Below are 27,036 nucleotides of genomic sequence, written 5' to 3' on the forward strand. Positions count from 1 at the left end.
AAATGTAAATTTTTCAGGAAATGAAAAGACAAAACAAAAAGTGGAGGTAAGAGGTTTTGTTCATCATTGATAAGAACAGCTGAATGGGCCTCCAAGCTCACAATGAGGTTGGAGGTCAAAAGGGGGTGGAGCCTGGAGTCAGCAAAACCAGCTAACTCCACCCCCCTTTGGTGGAGTTAGCTGGTTTAGCAGAAAGTTTGAGGATCCAATGGAGTTAGCTGGTTTTGTCAGAAGCACTTTTTAATACTTTTCATTGGTTCAATATTTTTTTACCAACACAGAGAGGTAAAGGGTGTTCAATAGCACTGATATATGGGAAAAAAATGCAAAAGCGTCAAAATGGAGTTAGCTGGTTTCTGCCGAACAGCAACGAGTAGACACTAAGTGTGAATATTTAGCTAAAGGTAGATCTATAGCAAGACACTACAGGCAAAGCTGTTCTAAAAGTGAGGGGCTCATGTGGAGGGCTCTCATTTGGCCTGTTTTCCAGTGGTGAGCTGTCAGGGCCAGCAAGGCCTTCTCTGCTGGCCCTGCTGCACTTGCCTGATTCAGAAATGTGTATTTCATAATATATTTCTTTTTCACGAACACATTGTATTTATTTCGCTGCCGTCATTGCACTGTCTCTCAGTCAGACTGGACGCGCCGATGTGCTGCTTTCATTCTGTGCAGGTCTTAAAATAGTGCCTGTTTTTTTTCAACCAATCAGATTTTTATCTTGTGTTGTCTCCGGGTAAAAATCTCCACCGTGAGGCCTTCAGAATCTCAACTGAATCCACCTGCTGTTGAAGTGAATGGGGCCGATATTTAGATTGGCAGGCTCTTTAACCCATCAGATTTCGAGTTTGCCCTGCTGGGCGTATTCTTTCAGGTATCAGAGCCTTCTAGCTGGCCTGCCTGATGACGTTAAAATCTTGCTTGCATCCCATGGCTGGGAAGAAATGTTGTCCAATGAGACAAGAGAACTGATTCATTCAAACTTCTGCTGCGAGGTTTGTTGTTGTCGTCTCTTTAGTTGATTGAGTTCGCTAAATTAACTCACCAAAAACGAAAAATGGCTTAAGGAGGAGAACAAACAGATATGGTGGTGGATTTAGGCTACTGGCAAAGCCTTTTTCGAGAAGGACTTCAAGAAGAAAAGCTTGCCATTGTAAAGAAGGGTCGACTGACCCCAGAGTTACCAGGGCTGATTAACAGACATATGCAAGAAATATGACTGGACAGACTGGACTCTCAGCATTGGCCTCCATGGCAATCGAGAAGGACCTTTTATTGGAATTAAAGCATACAGTACTGCACAACCGCATCATTGAACTTTTTCTAAAGAAAGAAAGAAGGATGGACTTTGTCTTCAAATGATGAGCACATGAGCAGCCATGGCAAGTTGAATCAATCTTTATATTATTTTTTATTGATCGTTTTATAGGCTATATTGTTGTTGCTGCCGGTGTGTGACCGAGCCTCAAGTTCAGTGGCTCTGGCTGTGCGCTGAGCTGTGTGTGCGTGCGTGCGTGTGCATGTGTGTGTGTCAGTGTGTGCAGTGTGTGTGTGTTCTTCCACACATGTTTTTGTGTGCTTTCTTGTTGTATAAGAAAAAATGACTGGTTGTGAGTTTATTGTTCTGGGCAATGCTGGTGCAGCCAGCATCCTGTCATGCTACTGCGCAATATTGGCAGATCGTTGTGGATCTTTGCAATCATGGGGGCTATACTCACGTCTCTGCAATATATTTTAATTGTAACTCTCAAAAGTATTACGCTTTGTGTTGAATCAGGTTATTCCACTCTGTGTTGTTGTTGCCTGGTTATGTCGAATGACACTGTAATAATGTGAATCAGTGCGAATCCGTGCTCTGCGCACGCGCGTCTGCCTGGGTATAAAATGCACCACCCGCCACTGTTGTTTTCATGTACAGATGTAGTATATTGTACAAGTGTGAAACATAGTTGGAAGGTCCAGTACAAGTTCCTTAAGTTGGTTTATTGTATAAAACAGCACAGAGGTGCAGGAGGCCTTGCTGCTCCATGTGGTCGGTGGAAGGGGCCGGAGCAATCGCATGAGCCAGGTTTCTTTGTCCTCACAGTATTTATATCTAGACTTCACATGTGTGTCTATGCACTTGCATACGTTGCCTTTGTGTGTGTTGGATGTGCACGGAGCTAGGTGTGTGTGCTACAGTGCATCTCTCTTGTGTGTGTGTGTGTGTGTGTGTGTGTGTGTGTGTGTGTGTGTGTGTGTGTGTGTGTGTGTGTGTGTGTGTGTGTGTGTGTGTGTGTGTGTGTGTGTGTGTGTGTGTGTGTGTGTGTGTGTGCGGGCAATGCATGTAACGTAAACAGAGACACAGACACTGTGTCACCATTGTCCAGATCCTACACAGGCACGATAGATGATAGGTTGCTATGTGAGTAGGAAACCAGTTTAACAACCTCTCTCTTTCTCTCTGTGTCTCTCAGCTCCGCTCACCACTTCATCTGACCAGGACATAGAAACCATGTTATTATCAGGTTTCAACTCAGTCTGACGCTGTGCTCGACAACAAGACATTAAAATAATCATAGTTCAGTGTCTACAGTCCAGGACCATGGAAAAGACAGGGTTCATGACAGGTAAGGATTCAATGGTGCTACATTGTACAGTAGAACTGTATGTATGTCAGGCAGAGGTGGATGAAGTGCTGGTCAAATTTACTCCACTACAAGTAAAAATAGCTCAGTCAAATTGTTACTCAAATTAAATAAGAGTAAAACAGTCATTGATTTTAAATATACTCCAGTATTCAAAAGTACATGCTTTGAAAAATACTTAAAGTACAAGTACTTTACAGCCTTTCTAGAAATGTACTTGAGTAAAAGTGAAATATTTGTCTTGGAAATGTACTCAAGTAAGTGCAATAAGTATATAGTATATAATAAGTATAATCTAATACTCAAGTAAAGTAGAGATCCTCAGAATCTGTACTTAAGTACATTTACTCCGTTACTGTCCACCACTGATGACAGGACATTACACTAGTATAAGCTGATTCAATATTGTAATAATGATTAATAATATTAACCACACAAACCCTATTGTACCTATTCTGGGGTGAACGTTGTGCAACAATAGCAAATCTAGCAGTTGTGGTTTATCGGAAGCAGTTTGTGAAGACAAATTATACTGTATATCAGGGTTTGTTCAGGTTCAGAATGAGCCTTTGGGGGGTTTACGATACATGACAGTAAGCATGATCCGTCCGCATATTGTGACTGTGCAACAGTAAAGACAATAACTATGTATTAGCTTACTTACGTGTATTTCTAAGCAAAATGTCTATTCTTGAAACAGTTTTGCATTTTTGTTAATTGTTTACAAAACTGCTAAAAAAAAGTAATGGTATTACAACATTGGAAGGGGGAGGGAGTGAGTTTGAGGGAGAGGGTCAGTGGAATGTTGTGACGCTGTCATACACCATTTGAAAAGGCAGCTGATTGGCTACCATCCTAGTCATTGATTGGTTGATAGGCAAATAACAGCTCATCTTACTTTGTTATATTATAATATTTATTGCCGGTTACTTTTAAATTTGTTGATGAAGCAGTGAAGTAAGTGTGTGTGTGTGTGTGTGTGTGTGTGTGTGTGTGTGTGTGTGTGTGTGTGTGTGTGTGTGTGTGTGTGTGTGTGTGTGTGTGTGTGTGTGTGTGTGTGTGTGTGTGTGTGTGTGTGTGTGTGTGTTGTGACACTCTGTGTTTCCAGTTCCACTTTGTGGTCTGAGTCTAAATGACATTAATGTTATAGAGTTATGTATAACATATTACTGCCTGAAGATGATTATTGGTTCAAATCAACCCTCCTGTTATAGTGGATTTGTAAATAAAAATCACACTCAGTGTGAGTAAGCTGTGCCTACTCTGTTTGATGAGTGTGTGCTGGTATTCAGACGGTACTACTCTGTTTGATGAGTGTGCGCTGGTATTCAGGCAGTACTACTCTGTTTGATGAGTGTGTGCTGATATTCAGGCGGTACTACTCTGTTTGATGAGTGTGTGCTGGTATTCAGGCGGTACTACTCTGTTTGATGAGTGTGTGCTGGTATTCAGGCAGTACTACTCTGTTTGATGAGTGTGTGCTGGTATTCAGACGGTACTACTCTGTTTAATGAGTGTGTGTGCTGGTATTCAGGCAGTACTATTCTGAGTGTGTGCTGGTAGTAAGGCAGTACTACTCTGTTTGATGAGTGTGTGCTGGTAGTCAGGCAGTACTACTCTGTTTCATGTGTGGGCTCACATTTGATGTGAACCCACATTTTTGACACTGTCTTGGGTAATATTTGACCATTTGTATTTGACAATATTTTCATAGTATAGTTTGTTGGTTACTTTTGACGTAGTAATGGTTTTATTAGATTTTTTTCTTTCAAGTTTAGAGGTATAAAAAGGTCTTAAACTTTTCACTTTATAATTTTAGAGATACCCTGTAACACTTATAGCCTACTGTATGTTGGTTTGTTTACTGTTGAGTGAGAAAACAATGTTACACATTAAGCTAATCAGGTACTTTACCCCTGCACCACCTAGTGGTGGTAGACAGGTACTTTACCACTGCTCCACCTGAGCTTCCTATTTTGATAAACAGTCACCAGTATTTCCTCCTAGCAACAATGCAGAAGTTCTTGTGGGTCTGCAGGAGCCTATTCATCTATAAGAGGGTCGGTCTGGCACAGTGCCAATAGGCCACAGAGGTACCTCAACAGCGTTTCAGAAATAGCGTACTTTTTGAAATAATTTAAATAAGTCAATGGTGGACAGATGAGGCTGAAATCTTGCTTTAACTCATTGAGTGCCAGAATTCATTAATGAAGTCAGCCAGTGCCAGCGTTTTTGAACATTTTTACTAACCTTTCAAGAGCCACAGAATATTTATCTCCTGGACGATCGACACACCAAGTGTCGCAAAAGACGGAAGAGTGTCTCTGCTTCCATCGGGGGGGAAAAGCATGTCACAACGACCCTCCGTTCTTTAGTTATTAGCAGTTGAATATAGCTTGTTCTCGCCAAAAAACAGGAAAGCAGAGATAAATGTATATTTCTAAATCCTTTAACATTAGATCGGAGTCGGACAGGTCTGGGTTTGTTTTGTTGTGATCACATTATTTCCGGGTCTACTCTTCTCCAGAAGTCATAGGATCACTCATAGGTTGGCAAACAGTGCCATGTACTGAAAACACGGTTTGGACGTATTACACGTCCAAACCGTGTGTTCAGTGTTTACGCTAGATGGCGTGAACTAAACTAGTTAATACATCATCGTAAAAGTATAACATTTAGAATGTTATTTAAATCTATAGAACTTTAACTGAGATACGGTGAACCTGCAACATGTTTATGTCAAATGTAGCAGTGCAGATACATTGAGCATGATAACTGTCATAATAATACGAATAAATTGTTGTGATTTATTTGACTGTTTTCCAGGTTCTACGACAGCTGTAGACAGGATGTCCAGTGGAACCTCAGCTTCCATCAGAGGTGAGTTCTATTAAAACACGTGAAACCAACAAACTGATACTGGTTTAGTCACATCTGTGATCTTTATGAATATTATATTTATCTTTGCAATTAGGGAAGAACAGCGGCCCGTCAGAACTTAGAATGGTTCTGATCGGTGGAAGACATGGAGGTGGACCCAGTGGAAAGAGTTCAGTAGGAAACATCATCCTGGGCAGAAATGTTTTTAAAGCAAACAGAAGGACATCCAAGAGTGTCATAAGACAAGAGGAAGTGTCTGGGAGACAGGTCTCTGTGGTCGACACTCCAGGATGGAGGTCTTCTCATCCCCTAGATCTGACCCCAAAACTGACTCAGTTAGAAATCCAACAGAGTGTGAATCTGTGTCCTCCAGGACCACATGCCTTTGTCCTCGTGATCAGATTGGACAGCCCATATGCAGGAACAGGGATGTCAGCAGAGGAGCATGTGAGATTTCTCCTCGGTGACAGAGTGTGGAAACACACAATTGTGGTATTCACTGTAGCTGATAAAGACAACATGAGACCTGATCTCATTAGATCTGACAATCAGTTCAAATATCTTACTGAGAAATGTGAAGGTCGCTTCCATGTGCTTAACATTAATGACAGAGGAGATAGAAGTCAGGTCAGAAAGCTGTTGGAGAAGATTGATCAGATGGTGACTAGTAATGGTTGTCACTATGAGACAAAAGAACATGTCTCAGAGGAACTGAAGGAGAAGGAGAGAACTATCAGAACAAGAGCAGAACAAAGGAGGACAGACGCTCAGAAAGAAACAGCTGGACTTCCAAAACACATTGGTATGTTTTGTTTACTTTGTTTAAGTAACAATTTGCTATTTTTTTACCTAAATGGCATTTTTCTGATGTGAGGAAATTGTACTGGCAAAAAATATATATTGTCTTTTGTTTTGTTTTCATTTTAATTGCTGGTGAAATGTTATTGTTTAAGCCTTTAAAACCGGGAAAGCGTCTGTGTCATTTTAGATTTTAGCGTTGGCTATTCAAACATAGCAGATCTACAAGCTCACAGCGCTCTGAGTTTGTACATCTGCTATTTTTGAACATTTTTGAAACATCTTGAAAGTTTTTAAACACAAATCCTCTCTCTTGGGGGTCCCTGGCACAAAATATCTTCAGAAGGGGGGTCCGCGGCCAGAGACTATATATATTCAGATATTCATATTTATATTCAGAGACTATAGTGTGTGTAACACACACACACACCATAGTCTCTGAAGTTTGAGAAAAAGTTTGAGATCTACTGGTTCAAGCTAACAAGCTTGTAGATTGGATGTTTTCACTATTTGGCATATGATGAATTATATAGGGCTCAACCTCATGAAGCCCATAGCATCCCTATTCTGGGGAAATAGCTGATCTGCAAGCTTACAATGTGTTGCATTGCACCGTGTTGTGAGGTTGTAGATCGGCTATTTTGGGCTAAAGTGTAGAGTGAAAACAGGAGGAGGCCTATAGTAGCTGTAAGGGTTTCATAAAAATCGTGCACTTGGCGGAAGTGACGTTTTTTGGGCTGACGTCACATTCCTAAGTTGTGTTAGAGCGCCCATTGTGAAAAAAAAATATATATACATTCTCGTTTATGGCACTCAACGGGTGTATTTGCAAACACGTAGATTCTCGTGTTTGGCGCTCAATGTGTTAATAGGGACACCCGGGTTAGCATGTTTAAACGATAACATTTTGCCAGCAAATGAAATTGTAGATCTGCTATTTTCACTACTTTTGTGTGACACTCTTGTATGGTGAAGTAGGGCAACAATATAGTTTGTAATTTGACAAATAGCAAAAACAGCTGATCTACAAGCTCACAATGTGTCACGTTGGGAAGCAATATGAGGTTATGGATCAGCTATTTCCGCTATTTATAACAAGAACAAAGACCTTGAAAATGTGGTTAACAAAAGTGAAAGTAAACAATGTTTTCTCTGACAGGACTGACTGACCTCAGGATTGTGTTGTTGGGAAGGTATGCGTCTGGGAAGAGTTCAGCAGGAAACACCATTCTGAGAGGAAGTGTTTTTAAAGTTCATCTGGGTGGTCAGAGGTCAGTGCAGTGTGACGTGAGACAGGGTAAAGTAGCAGGGAGACATGTGACAGTGGTGGACTCACCAGGCTGGTTCTACAACAGTCCACTACAGGACACCTCAGAGATGGACAAACTGGAGATCCAGAACAGTGTGTGGCTCTGTCCTCCTGGACCACATGCTGTTCTTCTGACGGTTCCTCTTTATGTGGCATTTACCAAAGCACAGAGAGTAGCAGTAGAGGAACACATGACACTTTTGTCACCGAGTGCATGGAGCTACTCTATAGTACTGTTCACCTGTGGAGACTTTCTGGGAGACAGAAGCATTGAGCAGCACATTGAGGCTGAAGGGGAAGACCTCCGCTGGCTTGTTGACAAATGTGGGAACAGGTATCATGTCTCCTGCAATGAGAAGACAGATGACACTCAGGTCACACAGCTGATGGAGAAGATAGAGGAGATGGTGACAGGAAACAGAGGTGGACACTTTGAAGTTGATGGAGATGAGAAGATGTCAGAGAGGAAGAGGATCATAGAGGAACATGTCCAGACATTTCTGAAGAAGACACACAGACAAATAAATGCTCTGAAAGCTCTCTCTGAAGGTAATGTTTGTAGAAATTATTAAGGGGCCAAACACGTAGTGCCTTGGATCCCTTCTTGTTATTCTACTGATTTGTTTTTTGCGTCTTACGCATAAATCGCAGAATTAGCCTAACCATGCAGTCGTTCAAATCTACAATATGGTAGAGGGCTATGTCACCCTGCTTAGACATGAAACCCATAACCATTGGCCAAAGGGTGGCGCTATAGCGATCACAAAAACTATCAACAGGTATAACTCATGCCCTGTTTGAGCTATTGCCGTGCAACTTCAATGCATTATGCGTCTCCTCATGACGAACTACCACGGTCTGACTTTTGACCTCTGACCTTTAACCGAAACTTTAAACTGCCAAACCATGCAGTCGTTTTTTACGAAACTCTGCAGTATGGAAGAGGGTCATGAAAACCTACGGAGAAATGAAATTCACAATCATTGGTGGCGCTATAGCACTCAACTGAAAAATGCAAACTTTGAACAGATATAACTCATGCCCTGTTTTAGCTATTGCCATGAAACTTACACACTAACTCATGACGAACAACTATCACAGTCCTACCTACAGTATGACCGCTTACCCTCAACCGGCCAGGTCTTGCCCAGCGTGATTTTTGGCTAATGTTCACCTCAGAATAGGGATGAAGGGGTTCAAGTGGTTAATAAAAACACATTTACATAAAAAATCACATGAGAACATATATTCTTGTTATATTAAAATTGGGAGGACCAGCCCAGACCCACATCATAAAGCTCATGTCACCATGACTCAAACAAATCAGTCAGCTCCACATATGGGCACAAAAGGGGATATGCCCATATATGGGCTATCAGAAATCTCCATACATGGGGGGCATAAAAGTGACAAGGACTGACAGATGCAGAGATCTCCATATATGGGCATATTGGTCTGATCGGCGATGTGAGGACAGGGCCGGACTGGGACCAAAATTCAGCCCTGGCATTTTGGTTCGGACCGGCCCACCACCCCCCGGGCCGTTTTGTCAACGGGGGGGGGAGGAGCGTTTCACTGTTTCAGCCCAGCCCTGCACATGAACTCTGCAGCCGCACTGAGGCCCCTGCTGGAAAGCATCTCAGCCCAAACATTAACGTAACTAATAATTGGGCCACGCGACCCTGAAATGACCGTAATAATCCTAAAACCGGAGCGAATTTATTTTATTTTATTTTTATTTTATTTATTTTTGCCCAGCGGCCCACTGGCCCAGCGGCCCACCGGGCATTTGCCCGGTACGCCAAATGGCCAGTCCGCCGCTGTGTGAGGACCGCGAACCTCTAGTAATACTAAATGAGCGATACATTAATTCTACTGCTCTGTGATCAGTTCAGTCAAAATAATTGTCAATAATGCATCACTCAAATATAAATAAATATTTAGATTAGTGTTCAGTGAACTAATGTAGAGTGTGTGTGTGTGTGTGTGTGTGTGTGTGTGTGTGTGTGTGTGTGTGTATGTGTGTGTGTGTGTGTGTGTGTCAGGAGAACATCACAGTCTACCAGATGTGAAGCTGATGTTGGTTGGTTCAGAGCAGAATGAGAGGAACACAGCTGGAAATCGCATACTGCAGAACTATGTGTTTACAGAAACTCCACACAAGGTGAGTAATATGATATGAATGTGATGTTATAATGTAAGAAGTAAACAGCAAAGAGATGAGATCTAAATGTTTTCTGATGATAATGTGAAAGTATCTGCTGTCATGAATGTTTAACCACTTTTACCCTGGTGTCTCAACCTTTTTCCACAATGTTTCACAATTAACTTTTTCCCCCCCAAATTTTAAAAAAGCAGTCTACAAGCTCACAACCTGCTGCATAGTGACGTTGTGATTCTATTTTAGAATAGCCATATGTGAGTCTCAATACGATAGAGAACATATTATCATATAATGTTCATATATCTATCCTTCCACCTAACATATTTCATACAGTATGTATGGGGAATGACCCCACCTCACACAAGCATTTACGCACCTACTGTAGGTGTAATTCTGAGTGGTGGGATCCGGTTATTGGTATGAAGCCACGGAGTGAGCTCCCTTCTCATCCCTAGATAATCGCGTTGCTACGCTGTGGATCCGTTACGTGACTCGGTGGGGCGCGCATTCCAAAATAAGGAAATACAAAAGTTTGGAGCACTCCAGTGACACTGTGGGAGTCCTGTGTGACAGGGATGTCTTAGGGTACCTTGTGCCTTGATTCGTTAATGCAGGCAGTGGGAATTTAAAAAGAGGACGGAGATATAAATAGATACGATATGATACTTATATGACACTGAAATTAGTCCAATATTCCGACAGTTAATAAAAACACAGTTAAAAATAGAAATAGCCAAAGTAAAAGCTCACAATGCGTCATGGGCTTGTAGATCTGCTTTTTTAATGAAAATTTGCACCTGTATTGACAAACTCTTCACTGAGGACAGAATAGAATGAAGGTTTTGATTATCATCACTAACATACAGAACACCTCATATTCCAGGAGTTTAAAACCCTGACTAAACTGACACAATGTGTTAGACAACAGAGACGAGTTGCTGACAAAAAAGTGAGTGTGGTGATCTGTCCAGACTGGCCGACTACACCATCACAGAAGATCAAAGACGTCCTTCTACACGGTGTGACTCTGTGTTCTCCTGGACCCCACGCTGTCCTGGTGACTGTTGATGTCAGGTCGAGTTTCTCTGAAGCTGACAGGAGATCAGTGGAGGAACATATGGGGCTGCTGGGGGACAGAGTCTGGAGACACACTCTGGTTCTGTTCACACGGGGATTCTGGCTGGGATGGAGACGTGTTGAGGAGTACATCGAGTCTGAAGGAGAACCTCTGAGGTGGCTCCTGGAGAAATGTGGCTACAGGTACCATGTTCTAGATGTTTTCAAGTGGGACATTTCAGAAGTGGCAGAGCTGATGGAGAAAACAGAAGAAATGGTCATGATGAACAGAGGACACACTGGACCATTAGAGTCAAGAGAAGACAGCTCTGTCAGAGACACAGGACACTTCAAGGTGGGACATGAGACAAGACAGAAGACACTGTTTAACAGACTGAAAGGAAAGAAAGCATTAACTGAAGAAGAATGGAACAGACGAGAAGAAGAATGGAAGAAGAGAGAGCAGGAGATGAGAGAGAGGATGTTGAGGTTTGTGGTGACGGAGCCAGAAGAACCAACCCTGTCAGAAGAATGGAAGAAGAGAGAGCAGGAGATGAGAGAGAGGATGTTGAGGTTTGTGGTGACGGAACCAGAAGAACCAACCATGTCAGCTGTCAGGAGAAGGAACAGCATGGATCCAGAAGATGCATGGAGCATGGACCATCCTCCAAGTAGTGAGTATAATGGATATGCAGACTTAATCGTTCTAACAGTGATTTTTATAAATTCACAAAGACAGTTGGAAAACAGTGGCCTAGACTTTAATAGATATTCCTCTTTCATTAATTGTGCATATCATTTAAAATGATCACATTGTAACATTAAAATCCTAACAATATATGTCATATTATTTTCGATAATAATGCTCAGTTGGTTGTTTCAAGATATCTTTTTTTAAACCTTTCTGCCATTATTTATAGTGTATAATAGAGATGGACAGGAAACAGGGAGAGAGAGATGGGGAGAGACATGCAGCAAAGATCGTCGAGAATGGGACTGGGACTCGAACCCACGATGTGCTGTCAGGCTACATCGGAGCCTTCTTGTATATCTATCATTGTAAATGTCTTGCTGTCTGTTGTCTTGTGTTCCAGTGAGTGGTGGAACGCCATCTGAGGCAGGAAGTTTATGCAGCTCGTCATCTGACGAGGTTTCATCCTCACATCGTGGATCAATAGCGCCCTCTTCAGGATATGGCAGCATGAGTGATGTTCTGAGCCAGGCCTCCACTGAGGATAAAGTTTCATCAATGAAGAAGATGTTTCATAGACTGCAAGGAAAGCAAAGATTAACAGAAGAAGACTGGAACAGACGACAAGAAGAATTGAGGAGGAGAGAGCAGGAGATGATAGACAGGATGTTGAAGTTTGTAGTGATGGAGCCCGAAGATCCAAGCCTGCCATCTGCCAGGAGAAGTAACAGCATCAGTCCTCCAAGCAGTGAGTATCAATGTAATTGATCTGCCAACAGACTTTAACCCTGAGGCCGTTTCTACAAATGCCAATTCTACAAAGGCCTTCTAAATCAGTCGTTCTCAAAAAAAATTGTGCCAAGGACCCCCAGAAGATTAGCGTTAAAAAAAAATCTAAATTATTCAAAAATGTTCAAACACTTAAAAAATAGCTGATGTACAGGCTTGTAGATCTGCTATTTTTGGGAACCACTGTTCTAAACCATTGTTCTAAATCCTAAGATTACAAAAAAAAAAAAGTACGTTGCTATTTAAACAGTAGAGCTAAAATTTAAAATGACACAGATGCTTTCCCGGTTTTAATAGGTTAAAGTGATCGTTCTTACAGTGACTTTAATAAATGTGCTATTTGTTCAGCAGATAAGCTTGATTATTGACTCCGCCAGGCCGAAGGCATGGCGAGAGAGTATGTTTTACCCCTTGTCCGTCCGTCCGTGTGTCCGTGTGTGTGTGTGTGTGTGTCCGTCTGCCACCAGCTAATCTCCGGCACCGTTGGCCCGGTCGCTCCGAAACTGTGCACACACACTCCCTGGATGCCAATTCAGAACCTCTGCCCCAAATCTTTCACATGGGCCTGTTATAGCGCCACCAGGAGGCCGATTTGTGCAAAACCCATTTTTTTATATTACTCCTACAAATTTTATCCAAACGTCATGCAAATCGGTACACAGTATCACTATAGTCATGTGATCAACACGGATCTGTCCGATTTCCCATATTCCATCCTCATTGCCTAAGGTTGGCTTCCAAAGTTTGCAAGATTGGTCCGTTTTGAACAAAAAGCCTCAAAGTATACACACAGCTTGGGATTTCCGTGAAATTTCACACGCACATTCCCACTAGGCCGTGGAAGAAATGCCACCCTTCTCACATTGGCCTGATATAGCGCCACCAGCAGGTCTAATTTAGCAAAACACATTTTTGGAACAAAATGCCTCAAATCATGAATGCAGCGTCAATGCAAGAATAAATGGCACGGTTGGCACCCTTTTCACATTGGCCTATTATAGCGCCACCAGGAGGCCAGAATAACGTACCTGACCTGGCGGAGACCTGTGCTCCGAGGAGCACTTTTTCTAGTTATTATTCAAAAAAGCTATTTATGTTTTTTGAAGTGAGGTAAGACAGGATCAATCAGTCTTGATTGGAACAGTACCTTCCAGTACAAATCACCCGTCCGTGCGTGTGTGTGTCCCTCTGAGAACACCTAACATTGGTCAAGCAAAGGCGCAGAAGGCCAAAGCTAAGAAAGCATACTCATCTACAACAGTAACACAGAAGAGGACTATAGAGTTGAATTGATCCCACAACAAGGCCGAAGTCTTAATACTGTAACAATTGGCCACCTTGATCAAATACATTATGTAGCACTAGAGAAAACTGACATAGATCAAACACACCAATCAACTGCTGAAACTGTTCAAGACAATGAAGATGAAGAAGACAGACAAGCATTTGAACAAACCAGTCAATTACGACGACTCCCATATGACACATTGCTTCAAGAAGAACATTTTTTAGATGCAGACACTACATATTCAGTCGCCCCTGCAGAACACCAAAAACCACGCGCATTCTACCAAGACGACCCGTTCTACCAAGACGACCCGTGCTATTAAAATAGCACGGGTCTGCTGGCGGAGACTTGTGCTCCGAGGAGCACATTTTCTAGTTATCTTTGTAAATGTCTTGCTGTCTTGTGTTCCAGTGAGTGTTGGAACGTCATCTGAGACAATGAGACACTTGTCACCTGATCCTCGACCAATAGCGCCCTCTTCAGGAGCTGACAACAGGAGTGAAGCTCCTAACCAGACAGACACTGAGGTGATGAGTGTGAGACGAAGATTTACTTTGACATCAATCACACACATTACCAAACATATAATAATTATTGGTTTCAATAAGAGACATATTTGCACCTCCAAAATAAGTCTTTCTGCAGATGCATAAGATTTGTATAATATAGTATGCATGCTAAAAGTATCTCCAAATGGACACAATCATAATGTAATTAATTACTGTTCAAGCAGGTCTCCTAGAATCTATCCATAGAAAAGAAACAAGATTAGTTGAAATTAGAGAAAAATAAAAGAACAGCAATACAGCAAAGACATATCTTATGAGATTCACCCAAAACCTAGAAACTCACCTCCAACAAATGTGTCATAACATGACATTTGTGTTTAAATAATCATCATTCTGACAGTTAAGAAACAAGTTCTGTAAAGGGAAAATCCACAAAGCTTCACATCTTTGCCAGACCCAGGGGGTCGGCCTACATGAGGCTTTGTCGGTCGGTCGGTCGGTCGGTCGGTCGGTCAGTCGGCCGGTCGGTCGGTCGGTCTGTCCCTCTTTTCCTCTGCACACACGTCATGCGAAGTCCGGCCATTCAGATTTCAACCACTAGGGGTCTGGCAGTGCTCCGAGGAGCACCTTTTCTAGTTTTAACAAGTCAACTCTTTATCCACACTCTATAGTATGTTCAATATGACAATATGACAATTTCCCTTGAATTCAGCTTTTGTTCTCTGAAAACAGGCTCTATGCAAGATGTTTATTAATGCATATGATATCTTGCTATGCTATAAATAGGCTGTGTGTTCACCAAGTGTGTGTTTCCACAAGGCTCTTGCCTAAAGTTGAGTTGAGAATATTTCAACTCTGGCTTTGGTGGACACAGGCCCTTGTAGATGCATTTAGACTATGCTTTATGTAAGCCTTTACAGTTGAACTGGGTTGATGGATTAAATCCTTAAAGATGCTGTAGCATTCAGAATTTTCATTTCTTTAGACTTGCTGAATCTGGCTGAACATTCTGTTTCATGATTTTTGCCTCTTCATTCTTAGGCACTATTTGTAAATATGTCTTCAGAAGAAGAGGAGGGTGAGGATTCTGGTGAGAGACATGGATCTATTCATCCTTTACACTGTAAGCCTCCAAGCTGCCTCTGATCCACTAAGTGTCTAGTGTCTTTACTCTCTACAGAAGACTGCATGAACATGATGAAGATGATGGAGATAGAAAGTGGAGAGGAAGGTAAATAATGTAACTCCTTAACACTCGCATGACTGAGGTTTCATTCTCCTCCACCAAGCCTGAAAAAAGCCCCAAATCAGGCTATCCTATTGGCCACTGTCTCCCCTCTCTGCTCCAGACTAGTTCACACTTTCTCCCCCAAACAGTGGGGGGTTCCATTGTCTTCTAAAAAGCTGAGAGTTGAAAATGGGTTGCCAAATTTTGAGAGAGAAATAAGCAGGCTCACACACACCCCCTATTAAAGTTGCAGCCGCGCACGCACACACACACAGAGTCACACCACCGTCAAATGAATGGCAGGAAGATTCAGATTTCAGAGCGAAACTTTACAAAATAAAACGGTAAAATGCTTTGCACGGGGCTCGGGAGAAAGAGAAGAGGTGATATGACACATTTTCGCTACATCGATGTGGAGAACAAAACACAATGCTTGATTTTATCCTAAGGCAAGCAATGTGGGAAAAACACAACAACTTGAAGAGACACAAGCGTTCACCACAAAGAGATCGAGTTATAAGTTAACAAAAGGTTTGGTGGTGGTTGTTTACAACGTAACATTAAACGTGGTGTTGCGTGTCGGCTTAATGTTCCAACAAAAACACTAATCTGACCCCAAAGTGCCCAAACTAATGCTGACGAACTTACATTAGCTTCTTAGCATGTAGCGATAAACTTACACCTGGTGTTTGCACTTTCTCCATTTACAGCCCGTACATCTACACAAACGTTCAGATTTAAAATATAAAGTGCTTACCTCATGGCCAGGGATGTTACAATTCTATTCGGGTAACCCATAAGTACCCATATTTTCCGTATTGTCCAATAAAAAACATTTTAATCCGATCGGTGGCCATTTTCTCCGTATTTTCTCCATGCTTTCAACTACGTGACCCTATCGGTTGGGAGGTGTAAATGCACTCTGATACACTATAACTCTATGAGAAAATGACCGCCAATCGGATTAAAATGCTTTTTATTGAACAATACAGAAGTTACGGGTACTTATACCCACCCGAAGTAAATTGTAACATCCGTGGCCACGGAATAAAAACTTTATATTTGAAATCCGAACGTTTATGTAGATGTACGGGCTGTAAATGGAGAAAGTGCAAAAAACAGGTTGAAGTTTCGTCATGACTGTCATAATATGACCGTCATGTGATGCTGCTTTAAATTTAGTAGCAGCAAGCGAACTATAGTAACTTGTAAACAACCCAGTGACAAACCTATATTATTATTATTCATAATAATAATATTCACATTATTGTCTGAGCGTAAAGCTCTCATTCTATCAGCTGTCCACGTCGCTGACAAACGCGTCTCCTCTCCTCCTCCCTCAGTGCAACAAGTGAACACAATGCTATGTTCCACAAATGTGCTCAATCCTGCGCAAAATATCTGATCTTCAAGCATAAAACAGTTGCTGCGTGACAAGCTGTATGCTTGTAGATCCTATCTTTTTCCACCGCTTTGCAGTGAAAGGGAAAGTGGAAAATGGGTCGCCAAATTTTGCGAGAGAAATAAGCAGGTCTATGAAAATGTTACTGCATGCGTCGTTGTGCCCTGAGAAAACATAATAGCCGAGGCTAATTTGCAACACCAGTCCCTGGTTAGACCTTTCTATATAAATATATACCTAATAAAAATGCATGAAGCTCTAATCTAAACAAGTATGAAAAGATATTTATATCTGCAAAGTAACTAGTAACTAAAGTTTTCAAATAATTGTAGTGAAGTAAAAGTACAAGATTTGCCTCTGAGCTGTAGTGGAGTACAAAAGTATTACCATTATAATGTAATTATATATATAATTATAATATTAATAATAATAGAAAGACGTGAAAAACAATCCCAAAGTCGCTTATAATAAGCAGACATGGCAACATAGACTCGCATAGACTCGCTGTGCAGCTCGTCTACGGGCCGCTCTGCGGGGGGTCTAGAGGTGTCAACTGCTCTTGCCTGGGGGAGAGAGGGGGAGAGCGGTCAATTTAGCCGAAATATAACGGTTGGGATGGTATATATGGTATATATTTCATATTTATAATACGTTTCAGAAGAAAAAAAAAACGGAGATGATTTGAAACAAATATTTAGGAAAAGTCATGAAAGGGGAACTTTCTCAGAGCTTCATGAGAGAAGATAATCCACTTTAAATTCTCAAAATCGGTCATATTGATAGCTTAGTCATGCAAGTGTTAATCAATTCTACAATGAACTTTGTTGTTATTCATTGAGTTAATGTCCTTCCTGCAGAGCTGAAGAAAACTGATCTGGATGATTATGATAATGGTAGGTGAGATTTTCATGAATTAATACGTTTATAAATATATGACTCATAAATGTAAATCTACACCTGTTCAAACTCTGGAATGTACAGTATCTCCTCTCTCAGAATGTTAACATCACATCATGATAACATTTGACTTGATGATTCTAATGTTTTTGTCCATGATTAAGCCCTGGTCCTGAAGCTGAGCTTGTCAATGGGATAAATAATACAATATCACCAATATTGTGTAAATATGTGTAACTGTTGTTATCTGTCCCTCCAGATGAGGTGTACTTGGGATCATGCTGTGAAAAATGCCAACACGTCCAGCAGGTCAGTTTGTTCAAATCCGATACTCTTCGTGATGTACGTACAGTATGTATGGCTGTTGGTGATCCTTAACGATCTCCTGTGTGTGTGTGTGTTTGCTTGGTAGAGCTACGGCAATGAGATGATCATTCCTGAGACACTCTCCAGAGGACGCTTGCAGTGAGTCTGGACATCACTTTGACATCATCTGCTTATCTGGTTTCATACTGTAGAGAACCGAAGAGTGACATCACCGCCGCTAGAGGCCAATATCCCCCTGCGTCACAGAGATATATTTTACATTGAAAATACCCCTCACGTTAACTTCATCTGGTTTAATTATATGCATATAAGACTGTGTGTGTGTGTGTGTGTGTGTGTGTGTGTGTGTGTGTGTGTGTGTGTGTGTGTGTGTGTGTGTGTGTGTGCACGTGCACATGGGTGTTCATTTTTTAGGGCTCAGCTGGAAGGACAGGGGACATATGAATGTGCATTAACGGGCTTGATATTTGAGCCGTCGGAGCGAGTTCTGGTGAGTTATTCCATCCTGTCCTGGTCCGAGTTCAACAAGTTCGTCCAGAACCCCTGGAGAATTGCTGGTCCCATATTCAACGTACAGACAGTCGACAAGGATGCACATGCCCTCAAGTCCATCCAGCTCCCCCACTCCCTGTGCCTGGCTGGTGAGAAGATATGCTGCCTCTGACATAATTATTATTGACTGTACAACTGCACATATTCCATGTCTAATATTATTAATATGGTGAATCCAAATAACAGAATTCTACAGTGATATTGTACACTATTGTCTGTCTTCAGCCTTTTTTGGCTTATATGCATCTTGTTGTCTCTATAAAACTGTCCCTCCATCCTTCCTCCTCATTATCTTCACCTGCAGGCCAGGAAAAGGAGAAGGTATTTGGTGTCCTACACGTCACTGGCAAGGATCCCGCCATCGAGAGAGTCCAGTCCTCTGGTAGTCATCTAAAGTGGTCAGTGTCCTCCCTGTCACCTGTGGGTCCCATCGTCCTGGACACACAGCAGGATGAACACCACGGAGCGGTGCTGGTCTACAAGAATCTGGGGAGTAGTATCAACACTCACACTTTCCGCATCTACCTTGCCAGCTGCAACTCATCACATATTAAAGTGAGAAATCCACCAAGATAGAGACAAACGTTTTTTTGTATAATGATGATCATGTAAAACATTATCAGAATGTTTTGACTTTTCAAATCATAAACTTTTAGAGCTATTGAAGGATAGATTGCAAAGGAGTGTAACACATGTCATCCTCTACCTGTAAACAATAACAAACTGTTTACTCCCTCTTTCCCCCTATATTGTGTGAAGTCACAGTACTTTGTCCACACAGTCTAACTTTGGTTTTGACTCATCAGATATGACTCCTTTTTTGTAGCAATCTGTAGTTGAACTAACTACTACAGGCAGTGTCTTTATTAACTATTAAATCACCACTACATCGGAAGATATGCAGAAATCAAGAGAAATATCAAATAAAATAGATTAAGAATGCCTCAATATGAGCTGTTTTGTATTCATTGAACACAATGTCACTATAGGATTCAATTATTTTATATTAGATCTCTATCAATCATAGTGATCGATGACCATCAAAATATACTGTATGTGACTATTATTGCTAGACTTTGATGACTTTATTTCACCTGTGCTTTGAATGACTAGTCAAATCACATCACATCAGTGTGTTCTTATTTTGACAAAAACATTAACTTGGTCTTCGATATTACTGACAACAATGAATACACAGGACCACAATGGAAACAAGCCCTTGGGCTTTTTGTGTTATCCTTTTAGCATCAGTGTATAATCGTACCTCTGCACTATTTTGCAAACTGTTAATTAAGTATTCAATCAATCAAACCTGTCAAGATAACGTTTTTTTTTTTTTTTTAAATCATTCCCTGCCTCTTCCCTTCCCTCCTTCTCTCCTGCTGTCATCACCTTGTCCACCTGTCCTGTTGTCCTTGTGTGTGGCAGGACATCAAGAAGAGGTTGAAGAAGGGACGTTTCAGTACGGTTGACAAGAACACCTTCTGTCGACTGGGAGATGGGAACTACCATCTGATGAGTGAGCCAAGTGGGGAAATTGATCCTGAGGTGTGTTTGTGTGCAGATAGGTGTAGCTATGAACATGTTGTATGTGTTAATGATGAAGTTAATTATGAATGTTATGTGTCTGTGCAGGACTTGCCATTCACCCTGAAATCAACTGAGTTCAGAGGTTTCTTTGAAGCCTACTATGAGCAGCAACCTCCATTCAAATTTACTCTTAAAGTCAGTGATGTTACTGATGTTACTGCATGGACTGCAACCATTCGACAAGGTACACTACCATATCTACAGAGTAACCTGTCTACTTGATTGTATGTATGTATGTATGTATGTATGTATGTATGTATGTATGTATGTATGTATGTATGTATGTATGTATGTATGTATGTATGTATGTATGTATGTATGTATGTATGTATGTATGTATGTATGTATGTATGTATGTTATGTATGTACACAGACATGCGCACACGCACACACACACACACACACACACACACACACACACACACACACACACACACACACACACACACACACACACACACACACAGTCACCTGTCTAAGGGAATGTTTGTGTTTATTTGTGCTTGATCATAACGTTGCTTTGCTAACTGCAGTGTATTTCTAAATGATGTTGCCTATCTGTTGTTCTTGTGTCAGATGACTTAATAGGCAGCACAGTGAAAAAGCCCAGCATACTACAACAACTACTTGGTCACTTTCAGCGGGGCTCGAGCAAAAAGAAAACGTGTAAGTGTGATCAATCTGATTTACAATGTAATACTAATTATTATTTCATTCAATTTGTGTGATATCAAGCTTCTCAGTATTGTAGAACCAGACAGTATAATTTCAATCTCTCTTACAGTCAGAAAACAGAGAAGTGATGCATCAGATGAAGGAATCACCAGTAAGAGACATCCTCTCCTACATCAGCCAGGTGAGTTTACATTTCTTTACTCGTTAGATACATTTATTCATCTTTAAAAAAAAGAACAAGAGGGGCGCGATGACGCAGTCGGTAGCGCTGTTGCCTCACAGCTAGAAGGTCCTGGGTTCGATTCCCGCCGGGGACGCTGTGGGCGCTGGGGGCGTGTCTTCTCCTCTGTGTTATCAGCGCCCATACCCCGGTGGGGTTGGCGAAAGGGCCTACTCTGTGTGGAGTTTGCATGTTCTCCCCGTGTCTCCTAGGGTAGTTAATACCCTCACAAAAACATGTAGTAATCCTGGTCACTATACTGCCTCCCCCTGGTCAGCCGGGGTGCCTGATGGAAGGGAACTGGTTGGAATAACGTGTTCCTTCCACACACTACGTCCAACCAGGGAAACTCCCCCCTGTCAGGTGACAAGAAGGTCAGTTGGCTCTCATGCATTGAAGGAGGCATGAGCTCGGCCCTGGCCTCCCTAGGCTGGTGGGGGGAGTGTAGTGCCCAGGATCACTTAGCAAATTGGCACCGGGTGAAAAAAGGGTTACAAAATCGAGGGATAAAAATTATATTCATCATTGGCATGGCAGCTGATTTATGAACAGTTCCTCCTCACATAGTAATAAATAGAAAGGTAAAACAGTCTGTAATATATTGTATACACATTATGTACAACTATCAACAATCATATGCTGTGCTCAAAATATTGAATATTTCGATACATATCGGTGATGCGCTGCGCTAAGCTCTGCCGTACATACTGGTAAATCCTTCAGCAATGTAGAGGGAGAAAGCAGGAGAAGGAGGGCGGAGAGGACATGAGCAATGTGTACAGTACACCATATCGTATCCATATCGTATCGTGACTCCTGTTCAAAGTTGACTTGTTGATTTGATAGAGTGTCTGTTATATATTACTTCATATAACTTCAATGCTGTCCATGGTTCTGATCTCTCTTTGACCTCTCTACTTTACCGATATAGTCACCAAAGTGATTAATTACATTTTTAAAAAAAGAAACGTTGTTGGTCAAATATTTATTATACATGCCCTTTCAAAGTAGCATGTACTACTATACTCTAGTGCAGGGGTTTTCAACCGGTGGTCCGAGGTATTGCAGGTGGTCCCTGGCCATTTTTTATAAAACTTTTAATAACTTACAGGAGTTCTTACTGTGTGTGTGTGTGTGTGTGTGTGTGTGTGTGTGTGTGTGTGTGTGTGTGTGTGTGTGTGTGTGTGTGTGTGTGTGTGTGTGTGAGTGAGAGAGAAATGTGAGTTTACCATAGTCACCGTAATCCTTAATCATATTCCATCATATTCAAGGGCTTTTGCAGAGAAATGAGACAGACTCCAGTCATTTTCAAATTAGAGCACTACAGAGGGCAGGTGTGTGTGTCTGTGTCCAGCTGATGCTCGTTGACACTCGTTAATGTTATAGGCATCAAGGCAATTATGCTTCCGCACTTTCAAATAGGCCAACATCTAATCTAAGATTAGTGGGACTCATCAGTGAGTCACAGGACTCACTTCATTGAAAACAAACAAAATCACTGTATTTTATTAGATATTATATTGATATTATAGCTATTTTCTCCAGCTCCCTGTGGTGCATGAACCCCCCCACCACTATTGTGTGGGGTGGGTCTATGATGGACCCACCACGCACAATAGTGGTGGTCCCCAGGTTGCTCTTAGTCAGGATGGTGGTCCCTGGGTCAAAATCAGTTGAAAACCTCTGCTCTAGCGCCTAGAGCCTGTCATAACATGGCATGCACTGGGCTGTCATAATAGCATGCACTGGACCTGTCATAATAGCATGCACTGACCTGTCATAATAGCATGCACTGGGGCCTGTCATAATAGCATACACTGGGGCCTCACTGGACCTGTCATAGTAGCATGCACTGGGGCCTGTCATAATAGCATACACTGGGGCCTCACTGGACCTGTCATAGTAGCATGCACTGGGACCTGTCATAATAGCATACACTGGGGCCTCACTGGACCTGTCATAGTAGCATGCACTGGGGCCTGTCATAATAGCATGCACTGGGGCCTGTCATAATAACATGCACTGGGGCCTGCCATAATAGCATAACATAAGTCATAACTACAGTATACCGTATGCCTCTGATGCATGAAAACTTCATGAGGAAACTCAAAGGCAACATTACACTGACATTCACTATTAGTTTTGCGACAAATAACAGCTACTCTGTCATAAATGGTCACCATCAGTGTGATCACATCTGTACGGAAGAACATGTCAATGTAACCGATATGTATTCTGGTCTGTAGGTGAGGCTACAGTGTCTCTTCAAGAACAGCAGTGTAATGTAACTATGTATTGTTGTCTGTAGGTGAGGCTACGGTGTCTCTTCAAGAACAGCAGAGTCTTCATCCTGAGTCAGAACCAAACACAGAGCCTGACTCACATCACGTTCAGGTAAATACCTGAGTGGGACATTTCAGAAGTAACAGCTGATTGAAGTCTGTCAGAGACACGGGACACATGACACTGTTTGAAAGACTGAAAATACTATATATATATATATATATATATATATATATATATATATATATGTGTGTGTGTGTGTGTGTGTGTGTGTGTGTGTGTGTGTGTGTGTGTCTGTGTGTGTGTGTGTGTGTATATATGTATATATGTATATATATGTATATATATATATATATAAAAGTATATATATATATATATATATATAAACAAAGCGTTAAACACAGGATAGGTAGCCTACTAAGAGAGAGAAGAATAAAATTACGTGAAAATACAATGAAATAAATGTATTTGGAATGGAACAGACAAGAAGAACAATGGAAGATGAGAGACAAAGTTAAAGTTTGTGGTGACGGAGCCACTCAACCTAATGATGTGTCTGAGGGTTTGTTTGTCACAGTAACCTATGGTTTTAACCTGGGCTTTGGAAAGGGACTTGAGTATTTTCATAAAATGAATATAGAGAGTAGACTAAACTTGCCGAACCAGACTTTATCACCCAGTCTTTACCCTGGGGTGTCAGCCGTAGGGCTGATACCTGTTGTAACTAAAATGTGTGCACATATTCTGGTGAGCTCTATACAATAACATGAGATCTACTTGCTCTATAGTTTCAGGAACATACACTCTCCTTATTTCAAAAACAACCATGACACCAGAAACACATATCCAGCTAATTTATATTTCCAATGAAACTGTTCAGGACAGCCTACTGATCATTCCCTTAGAATGTGTTTATGATTAATTAAATTATTAATGGATGTCCATATAAGCATATATAATGCAGCCATAATGTCAATTCAGTTTTACAACTATATAACTATATGTATAGTTAAGTACCTTATTGTGGAGTTTTAATATATGTTTTTCTACATACAGAGTGATATGTCAAGTACAACAGCATTAAAACCAAGCCTTTCTAGTGGATTCAGTCATGATGAAACGGTGGCTGAAGGTTTAATGCAGGTTGCAGGTTAGTTTCCTGTTTCTAATATCATTCAAACTATTATTACAGCATGTATTTTAACATGGAATAGCATTTAAATTAACATAGTGTTGCTTAAGATATCAACTGAAGACACATTGAATTGGTCAGATGTTCAGATTCCTGATGATATAATTTAGTGAATCAGTTCCTGAATATTGTGTCTAGTGTTTGATGCTGCTTGTGACTTCAGAAGCTACTTGTTTTCTTCACATCATGAACATGAAAGTCATTTCTGTTACAGTATCAACTGATTCTTGTTTTCTCTCAGGTGCATCAGCTGTGAAAGAACCTCTGATTAGCCAGACAACAAGTAAGATCTTTACTGTCTGACCTTTATGTTTGACCCTGAAATAAAACCATGAACTACGGAGTAATGACATGAATCATAAGCTAATTAATGTGATGTCCCTTTTCCCCTCCGTCATTAACCATTAACAAGTTCATCACACCTCTACTTTTCTGACGGCAGAAGTCTATATTTTTTCTTTTTCTTTTTTCATGATAGATAACTTTGTGAGGAAGAACTGGAGTGCTCTAGTTCAACGTGTCACAATGGTTATGGGTATAGCAGATGAGCTTTTGGAAAAAGGCATTCTCACAATTGAGATGTATAACGAAATCTGGAGCGCAACGCCCAATCAAACTCAAATGAGAAAAATGCTTGTCACTGTAGAACTAAAAGGAACAGCAGCAATATCAGCATTCTACGAGGCTCTGCAGAAGCACGAGTTGTGTCTTTTCAACGATCTGGGTAAGAACAAAACGACTCCAAATCCTTCTTTCAGTCCAGTCTGGTGGAGTTCTGTGTGACATGATTTTTCTTTTTCTTTTCACATTCCAGCAGAAGGTCCTGGCAGATAAACACATTCCAGCAGAAGGTCCTGGCAGATAAACAAGCACAGAAGAGGAATGAAGAGACAACAACTAACCCAGTGACACGTCTCTTTGATTTGTACTTTAATTGAGAGAAACATGTGAGGTGATCATTATTATTTGTTATACTACTTGTTTCTGCTAGATTGCAGAAAGAGCAATATTGATGAATGTTTTTTTTTTGTTGTATTTAATATATATATATACTGTAGATAACTCTGTACTGTAGATAATGTTACCTACTACATATCTGTGTTAGTATGTAAACAAGATGACAAGACAACAAGATTGTATGTCTACTTATGTTGTTTGATGTTCAAACTGTAGTTGGATGTGAATAATGATCAATATGTTTTCTGTTATGAATACGTACCACAATAAGCTAAGTTCGAGTGGGGGTGTTAAATGCAACATTATGTGCGCCCTTACTCATAGTGTCCTGCAGATGGCAATATGTGCAGTCCGTCCAGGACGTGACGTCACTAACTCTACCTGTAACCTGTACCTATTCCGGTCAGATGTTATTGTGGTCAAATATAGAGCGGCAGCACGGTCGTATCTCTCCCGCCCGATACAATAAATATGCCTATGGTAGGCTAAAGATGAACTGTGTTACATGAGTGTTCAATTAAATCTCCACCGCAACGCACTCCGCTTAACATCCCTAACCTTGAACCTAAACCTTTTGTGGGGGCCTTGGGGGCGCCATCCTAGTTTCTTTAAAATGATCTATTCACCTTATTTCTGGCCCACGGCCATGCCCAGGGCGGGGCCAGGGGGAGTAGGGGGGTGGGGAGCTGCTATTTTCAAACAGCCGAAAGTGGTAAAACTTAGCCTAGTTGCTTCTTTTGGGCTTGTTTTCATATACCTGGCCGCTTATTTCTCTTGCAAAATCTGGCAACACACTGATTACCTGCATTACACCTGCAGCCTACTAGGGAGGAAGTGAACAGATATTGGCCCAATTCCAATCCGATACTGACTCACTGATTTAGGTGTGTGTTCACGTGAAGTCTTTGAGGGCTGTCTGTCCTATTTGAAATAGGTAAGTCAGAGTGAGTAAGTCAAGTTTAAGAGGGTTTAAGTGGTAAATGTCTCAACACACATGTAACATGAATCCAATATGTAGTGGGGGTCCCTGCTTCATCTCTCTCTCAGCTAAGGGGTCCTTGGCCTGAAAAACATTGAAGACCCCTGGTCTTTAGTTTAATAAATGATGGTGATGATGATGATGATGATGATGATGGTAGCAGCCATGTTTTCATGTCTTCTCGTGGCACTAAAATGTCACTCAGCCTCTGTAGAATCATCAACATTAATCTGACCAGAGCTACAGTATCAAATGAGGAAACTATAAATCCTCATATTTATCTCTGCTGGTTGTAACTTAGACCACTGGTTACCAAACTGGGGGTCGGGACCCCCAGAGGGGTCCCCATATTATTATGGGGGGTCCCCAGCTGATTAGCTTATAATGTGCAACATTGTTTTCTCACTCAACAGTAAACAAACCAACATACAGTATAAGTGTATACAGGGTATCTGCACATTTACAAAGTTACAATTTCATGACTTTTAAGAACTTTTTAATACCAAATTGTCAAATATTACATGAGAAAGAGGCAAACATTGTGAAAATAGCCAATCTACAAGCTCTGTGATCGGCTATTTTCACAATATTTATCTGTGGAGCTGAGTCAAACTAAATATAATACC

At 41.2% G+C, this 27,036-nt stretch overlaps 1 protein-coding gene across 2 annotated transcripts; it reads left to right on the plus strand.

The window, feature by feature from the left end:
- The first annotated feature begins 2,475 nt into the window (after positions 1-2,475).
- LOC308101997 (uncharacterized protein) lies at positions 2,476-25,882 on the plus strand. 2 transcript variants are annotated; one of them, XM_080451570.1, is made up of 24 exons: positions 2,476-2,606; positions 5,451-5,504; positions 5,599-6,306; positions 7,462-8,160; positions 9,657-9,775; positions 10,659-11,505; positions 11,926-12,270; positions 14,011-14,126; positions 15,150-15,198; positions 15,289-15,339; positions 17,596-17,631; positions 17,895-17,944; positions 18,048-18,100; positions 18,377-18,603; positions 18,819-19,069; positions 19,943-20,062; positions 20,150-20,288; positions 20,681-20,770; positions 20,889-20,960; positions 23,308-23,393; positions 24,339-24,432; positions 24,716-24,757; positions 24,953-25,198; positions 25,289-25,882. In XM_080451570.1, the coding sequence occupies exons 1-24, from the start codon at positions 2,582-2,584 to the stop codon at positions 25,306-25,308; spliced, it is 4,539 nt and encodes a 1,512-aa protein (XP_080307696.1). In that variant the 5' UTR covers positions 2,476-2,581; the 3' UTR covers positions 25,309-25,882. The 2 variants fall into 2 exon arrangements, with proteins under 2 accessions (XP_080307696.1, XP_080307697.1); XM_080451571.1 differs by having other exon boundaries at positions 25,292-25,882.
- Positions 25,883-27,036: the final 1,154 nt, after the last annotated feature.

Source organism: Gymnoscopelus braueri (genome assembly GCF_963280865.1).
Source record: "Gymnoscopelus braueri genome assembly, chromosome: 15".
NCBI classification, from domain to species: domain Eukaryota; kingdom Metazoa; phylum Chordata; class Actinopteri; order Myctophiformes; family Myctophidae; genus Gymnoscopelus; species Gymnoscopelus braueri.

What these genes read in the sequence shown, in the direction of transcription:
- LOC308101997 (XM_080451570.1), top strand. Translation starts at nt 2,582, where the DNA reads ATGGAAAAGACAGGGTTCATGACAG. An exon ending in TGGACTTCCAAAACACATTG is followed by an intron (nt 6,307 to 7,461) that starts GTATGTTTTGTT and finishes TTTCTCTGACAG; the next exon opens with GACTGACTGACCTCAGGATT. An exon ending in CTGACTCACATCACGTTCAG is followed by an intron (nt 23,394 to 24,338) that starts GTAAATACCTGA and finishes TTCTACATACAG; the next exon opens with AGTGATATGTCAAGTACAAC.